The sequence below is a fragment of the Pseudopodoces humilis genome, chromosome 4, assembly GCF_049639895.1.
Source record: "Pseudopodoces humilis isolate 2021_Gansu_Grassland_sample_001 chromosome 4, ASM4963989v1, whole genome shotgun sequence".
Classification (NCBI taxonomy): domain Eukaryota; kingdom Metazoa; phylum Chordata; class Aves; order Passeriformes; family Paridae; genus Pseudopodoces; species Pseudopodoces humilis.
The window spans coordinates 68,732,224-68,739,245 of NC_142203.1; the positions used below are offsets into that span (position 1 = coordinate 68,732,224).

Consider the following 7,022-nt stretch of genomic DNA (forward strand, 5'->3'; position numbering starts at 1 on the left):
TTCCATGATGGGCTTTGCAAACTACCTCTGTGCTGGGTCCTGGGAATCGGGGCCTCTGCAGGAAGGAATTTGCTGGTCAGCGGGTTGAAAGGAACTGTGAGACCCTGTTCCTGTCAGTAGTGACTTTAATTTGGGAGGCAGCATCCACAAGGATTCGGAAATTCCCAGTCCTGTTGGTTGATGCCTTTAGTTTGAGGAACCTCTGCTCCCAGCCCTGAGCTGCCTGAGAAGCAGACTCTGCAGTCTGGTTAAGTGGGACAGAGCTGGAGGCTTCTCCAGGGCTGATGGTCAGTCCAGGTGTGGATGAGCAGAGGGCTGAGTGCTCAGGAGAACAGATCTGGAAATATAGGTTGAGATGCTAGGAAACTGTGATGCTAGAAACCAGGGAAGTAATCCAGAGATGAGCTCCAAGCCCTGGAGCTCTGGTGCTCTGGTGCAGGGTGCAAACTTGGGAAGCATTTGAGGTTGAGGCTTGAGAGAGCTCCTACAGGCTGCTACAGTGGTTTTACTGCCTGGGAAAGGATCATAAGCAAGGTAGTGAAGTGTCTTTTGCTATGGTCCCACTGTTTCTGTGCACTCTGTGTGTGAGGACATCACAGACTCTGCCTAGGATACCCTCCCCTCTTCTTACACTGTGGAAGTTCCTTCACCGCAGGGATGCAAAGGGTTGGAGCTGGGCTGCCTGGACATAGGGGTAGCTGGAGGCATCAAAGCCTTGTTGCAATGGCTCTGTACAGCCTCAGACACAGATCCTGTATTCAGAGAAAGATTCTCCATAGCTGAGACACCTCAGAGGGCATCCTGTCTGGCTGTGTATCCCTCCCTGTGTCTGCCTCCATCCTGCACCTATGAGCTATGGAAAAATATGGTGACTGCAGAAGCCCAGGTCCAGGAATCAGTTATGTGCAAGAAATTGTGCCTGGCCAGCTGCTGGAGGCTGCTGGTGTTTGAGACCCCTCAAAGGCTTGTCTCTACCCCCCTGCTGTCAGTTCCTCTGTATCCCAAAATTCAGTCAACCCTGCAATGAGTGAGGGATGCTCACTCATCTCTCATTGCCAGAAGCTCCCTTCTTTCTCCTTGGGCTGGGGGAGCAGGTGGCAGAGAAAGGCATATCAAGAGGAAGGAGTGAAGGAAGATGCTCTGAGGGGAGGGAGGCAGAAGGGGAGACTCTCATGGACCCCCAGACTGATTTCCAAGGGGCCCTGCTGCTCACGCATGCAGATGTGTCTGCAATTGCTAAGTACCCCTTTCCTTCCTGGGACCTCTCCAACCACCTTCCCTGGAAAGAGTGAGAGTCTGCTCATCCAGATACTTTGTTAGAGGTGCAAGTCACAGCAACAGGGAGTTGCCAAAGACTGATGCCTTTGGGAATGGAAACACGCGCCCTGGCCCTACTCAGCAGCTCAGACCGTGCTTGGGGCTGGCCTCTGGCCAGAGGTTGCTGCTGCAGTGTCCTCAAAACACTCAGAGAGCCAGGGACTTTCCAGGAGCTTGCTGCCATAGCGGGACATGGAGTGGGCAAGGAAGGAATCTGGGCTCTGTGCTGGAACTGCAAAGCTCTCCTGGGCTTCTCTGAGAGCACCCAGGCACTGCCATCTGCACAAGTAAGGGCTGGAAAGGTACTGAGTACCTGCAGGGCTCTCCTTTTTCTGTCCTGTCCTGATGCCACCAATGCTTTGGGATTAGGGGGATTGGTGACAGCACACAGAATGTCTCTGGGGACTCATTCCCCATGCTGCCAAGTACCCTGGGGAGATGCACTTGCAGACAACCTGCTACTGCCCATGTCCCATGCTGGCTGCTTGCCCCAGTAACAGACACAGACACAGCAGTCTCTGTGTTGCACAAGTGTGTGGGGAGCTGCCTCCCCTATCTGTGTGCTGGGCACGTGGGTGCTCCCCGGCTTGGGACTTCCATGCATGAGTGATGGAGGAAGCCCCACAAGTGCAGCCCTGGCACACTGCCTCAGGCAGTCCCAGGGGAATGCTGGTCCCTTGGCCCAAGAGAGGGCTGCAAGGCAATTGGTGATCCATGACTGCAGCATTGCCTTCTCCCTGCTGAGGGGAACAAGAGTGTGGGCACCTTACACAGCTCTGCTTTCTGCAGCAGCTGGGACTTTGGTCTTGTGGGTTACTCATTGTCCTTGATGACTATTAATCAGGGTCATTATCAGGAAGTGGTGAAAAATCTTGATGTTACAACCCAGCTCTCAGGCAGCAGGGGCCTTGAAGGGGTTTGACCCCCATTATCATTGGTTAGACCCCATGAGGGCTGCTCGTTCCACTGGGGCTCCCAGTGCACAGCTGGGGACTGGAGCTATCCGAGGAACTGGAGGCCAGGGTGAGTGAAGAGGGGCTGTTAGCAGTGGGTGGTGAATGATGGCAAGGGGAACTTGTTGCTGGTGGGGGTTGTCCAGGGGGGCTGGAGTGGTGCTGGGACACCATCTCTTCTCAGAGGGGCTCTGGAGCAGGGTGAGAGTCAACGACACCAGACACATCACAGAAAATTCCAATTAAATGGCGCGGGAAATATTTTCAACTTGGGGATGCTTCAAGCACTGGAACAGGTTGCCCAAAGCAGTTGTGAAGACACCATCCTTGGTCTCTTCCAGACCATGCTCTGGCAATTACCAGAAAATGGAAAATGTCTGACTGTCCTTTCCCCACCAGCTTGACTGGTGTCACACTTGCTGCTCAGGGCTTGGTTCAGTAAAAAAGACCATCTCTTTGGATGGCTTCTGTCACCACAGGAATTTCCTGTGGGGTCCCGTTCAGCTCTCAGGGTTGACTTCTACATAGTCCCCTTCTGTCCAGCTATGTCCAGCTGCACAGGGTCAAGTCATGCTGCTGTAGGTTTTCACATCCTTGTCAGCACATTCCTTCAGCTAGTCAAGGTCCCCACTCATCCTCAGCTCCCCACAGTCTGATATCAGCACCAAAATATGGTGGGCTGTGATGTTTTCCCCAGCCCCATTGCAGTCTGGCCCTCACACATTCCAGCCCTACAGCTGTACCCAGCTTTGTTCAGCTGGGGTTGTCCCCAAGGCAGCCAGCATGGATGGAGACTCAGGGGGAAGGGGTGTGGGCTCACCTTGAACCACTTCTCACCTATTATTTGTGTTGGTGGTTTGGCTTGGAAGCAAACCACAAAGTGGGGGAGCAAAACAGGTTGACTCCTTGGTTTCTTTGAAGGCTTGGCCACTTTCCAGGATCCCTTTCATGGGAATAAACACCCGACCCTCTGAGAGCAGGTAGTGGCAGGTTGTGAGACTGTGTAGGAAACTGGAGACCACAAACTCATCTATCTGTGATGGGAGCTGTATCTCCAGCTTGTCCCCCACCTGGCACCCCACGCCGTGATGGGCAGCTGGGAACAAGACAGGACGTGTCTGTAAAGGGGGGCTTGCAGCTTACAGGAATCCCCCACCCTCTACTTCTGCATCACCCAGCCCTTGGCCGGCTGGTGGGCTGCCTGCCAGGCTGTCCGAAAACGAAAGCAAGGAATCCAGAGATAAATAGGAGCAGCCTCAGCACGAGGCAGCAGTGTGTGTTCTGCTCCCAAACCTTGTCCCGCTCCCAAGCCTTGCTCTGCTCAGTGCCCGTGGCAGCACCATGGCTCTCCGCACCTTCCTGCTGCTGCTGCTGCTGCTGGCTGCCGCCCTCCTCATCACCCAGGCTCAAGGTGAGGGGCAAGGAGCCCTCCTGCCTGCTCCTGCTGGGATGGGGCAGGGTGTGCGGGTACTCGGTGAGGTGTGCGCAGGGTGCCAGGTGGTGAGGGAGGTGTTTGTAGTGTGCTGGTGTGTGGGGTTTGTGTGTGTGTGCAGGGTTCTGTGTGTGTGTGCGCAGGGTTCCGTGTGTGTGTGTGAAGGATGGACGCTTTCCTTATGCCTTTTTTGGGGGGATATTATACATTTGTATTTATATTTGAAAACTGTGCTTTCATTCATTCTGTGTGCGTGTGCAGGGTTCTGTGTGTGTGCCTGGGGCACTGGCTTGCAGTGCTTGCTTGGCTTGGGAGTGTGTCTGTGTGCATGTGGCTGCTGGGGCAGCAGCACCCCAAGCTGAAAAGAACAGGAGGAGAACGAGGTTCAGCCCCTTTTCAAGGAGCTCATCTCTGCCTCAGTTTCCCCTCCACCACTCTTGGATGTGGTGTCTCATGTTCCTGGGGCCAGGTCTGACCTGTAGCTGGACATTGGGGTTGAGAGCTCCTAAATTGACATGCTGCCCAGGATCACCCCAACCAAGCAAGTCCTGTGCTGTCAGCTGGCATTCAGTGCTGAAGGTGTCCTGACTCGCTGACGATCCCAAATCCCACATCCCCTCCTTGCTCACAGGCATTGGAAGCTCAGCCTCGGACTGCTGCCTGAAGCATAGCCAGAAAGCCATCCCCAGTGGTGTGGTGACATCCTACCGCCTCCAGGGACCCGAGTCAGGATGTTTGCTTGATGCTGTTGTGTGAGTACCCTGTGGTGCCCATGGCCAATTGGAACAGTTTGGCTGCAGACAAACCCTCCCCTGTCCTCCCCCTGTTTCCCCCCAGAAAATCTTTCTGCTGCTCCTCCAGGTTCACCACCAAGAGGAACAGGAAAATCTGTGCCTCTCCCACTGACGGCACTATCCAGAAGTTGATGCAGCACCTGGACAAGAAGGCCAAAAATGATAAGAACAAGAAGAAGGGGCACACCCAGCGTCCCAGGGGCAGAGCCAAGAAGCAGAGGCGACAGCGGGTCTAAGTCAGGCCTGAAGAGGTAGGTGAGGGGGGTCAGTAGAGTGACGGTGCTGCATCCCATTCTAGATCCTTCTGTGTGGGAGGGTGGACATTCAGCTCCTGGTGCAAAGCCTGGGAGACGTGTCAGAGCCATGGCTGGAGCACAGAGGCACTTAGGGAACAACTCTCTCTTGGTTTGTGCTTGCCTTGAAATTAAATTTGTTTTGGGAGCTGCTGGGATAAAGCATGCTTGGGGATGAGTAGGGCAGGTCACACTGGGGAATGGCCCCCAGCTGGGGTGGATGATCTCGCTGAGACCCTCTCCATTTCACCCCCTCTTCCTTGCCTTTGATAGGATGGATGCCTTCCCACTGGTGACTGACCCGGCCCGGCAATGGCAACGGCGACGGACATACACAAACCACACACCCACCCACCCGCCAGCCCAGGGCGGGGATGGGGCAGGCTGAGGAGGATTCCCTCTGCCCCAAAACCTCTATGTTGCTGCTATGCCTGACACAGAGATCCCCCAGCACCTGCGGTGCCTGGGCGCTCTCAGCAAAGCAGGCACCCAGGTCCCCACTTGTCCCACAGCCAAATAAGTGGGGACCTGGGCGTGGGAGCTGATCCATGGCCTCCAGAGGAAAGTGGATAGGCTTCCCACTGAATGAGAGTTATTTAGCCTAGAAGGATGGACGCTTTTCTTATGACTTTTTTGGGGGGATATTATACATTTGTATTTATATTTGAAAACTGTGCTTTCATTCAGTCTTCCTGAAAGGCTTTGCTTCTGCCTCCTTGTGCTTCACAAAGTAGCCTTTATGCTGCAGGCTAGATTTTCTGGAAAATTTCTCTTCTTTTTCTACCAAATAAACCATGGCTGCATTTTATTTTCCTCTCATCTCTTTGCTCCTTCTTGGCTTGCGAGGCTGAACTAGGCAGGTCCCGAGTCCTGTGGTCCTACTTGAGCTGCTGGCTGGGTGCTTCTTTGCAGAGCAATTAATAGCAGCTGAGATGGAGACTTTTGGGGTAACAGTGGTAAGAGTGTGGCTCTATGTTTGGACTGTTTTAATGTTTCAGGTTTTATGGTGCACTGTTGCACTGTAGTTTGGGTAAAGATAGCCACAATTTGTCCCTTTAGTTTTTTTATTTTCTTTTTTAGGTACGACATTTCCATGAAATCAGAACTAATTGTTCAATTTAGTAGAATTATACCCTTTTAGCTCCCCTGGCTACAAAATTGCAATGAAATCAGAACAAGTTGTTTGGTTTAGTGGAATTTTACCCTTTTCTTTCCCCTGGCTTTGCTTGTGTCGGGGTTCAGACACTATTAAGACAAATGCTTAGTTTCCTGGGGGGAAAAAAAAGCACCAGCAACTCTCTTATACTTACTTACCAAATCTGAAGAGCTCACATGGTGAAAAACATATGTGAGTCTGTGAAGGTGGGGGAATAAAAGATTTTGTAAAATTCATTGTAGACATCCTGCAGCCATTTGAGAGCAGCTCTATCCCAAACCTTTAGTGAGAGAAGTCACTAAGTAGAGGGCACCTTTAGGTGAGACTGCAAGTGAAGGTGGGACAGACCCCTGGGACAGGGCTGGGGGGAAATTGGCATCTTCCTGTGCTTGCAACCTGCTCTCCCTGGCATGCTGAGAAGGAGCAAATTGAACAGATGTACTAGAGCATCACTGCTATCTGCTTGCAGAGATTTTGAATGTGGACTTTGGTCAGTAAAGGTCTATTAAGTCATATAAATGCAATAATAGGATTTGCAGAGCTTAACAGTATCAGCACGGGCTGTATGTTTTTTGGCGCAAGGCTTGTACCTGAGTATTTCTACTAAGTATGTATCTGGCTTGACTGCTTTATTAAGAGGGCATTTAGATTTATCATTTTAAGATTGTGCAAAGTAACTGTGAATTCAAAGATACTGGCCCTGAGCATGGGACAGGCACTGAGCTGTCTCCTTGCTGCTGCCTCCTCCACACTGAACATGTGGCTGTCTGCCAGACCAGCTTTTGGACAGGATGTGTGGCAATAAAATGTATTCTTTATAACCAAACCCACTCGTTCCAGCTGTTGTGATGGGCTTTGGTGGGGTGGGAAGGGTTGAATGGTGGTGTGCTCTCCTGCCCCACTCACCATCATTCCCCCGGTCCAGGCTTTTGCAGTGCTCCTGTGCAATGCATCCTTGTGGTGCTTGGGCTGGGAGCTGCTGGCACAGGGGAGCAGTGCAAGTCCCCTCTCTTGTAGCTGTGTTGCCCAACAAGGTGGAGACATCCTGGTTGCTCATCTGTCCCCAGTGAGGGGTTC

The 7,022-nt window shown here is 52.5% G+C and overlaps 1 protein-coding gene across 1 annotated transcript; it reads left to right on the plus strand.

Moving 5' to 3' along the window:
* The first annotated feature begins 3,554 nt into the window (after positions 1-3,554).
* On the plus strand, positions 3,555-6,771 carry LOC102113511 (C-C motif chemokine 21). The gene is made up of 4 exons (XM_005528059.3): positions 3,555-3,681; positions 4,334-4,454; positions 4,564-4,747; positions 5,063-6,771. The coding sequence occupies exons 1-3, from the start codon at positions 3,612-3,614 to the stop codon at positions 4,730-4,732; spliced, it is 360 nt and encodes a 119-aa protein (XP_005528116.1). The 5' UTR covers positions 3,555-3,611; the 3' UTR covers positions 4,733-4,747; positions 5,063-6,771.
* Positions 6,772-7,022: the final 251 nt, after the last annotated feature.

Coding starts and splice junctions, on each gene's coding strand:
- LOC102113511 (XM_005528059.3), top strand. CDS start 3,612: ATGGCTCTCCGCACCTTCCTGCTGCTGCTGCTGCTGCTGGCTGCCGCC. Junction 3,682..4,333: donor CCTCATCACCCAGGCTCAAG/GTGAGGGGCAAG, acceptor CCTTGCTCACAG/GCATTGGAAGCTCAGCCTCG. Junction 4,455..4,563: donor TGTTTGCTTGATGCTGTTGT/GTGAGTACCCTG, acceptor CTGCTCCTCCAG/GTTCACCACCAAGAGGAACA.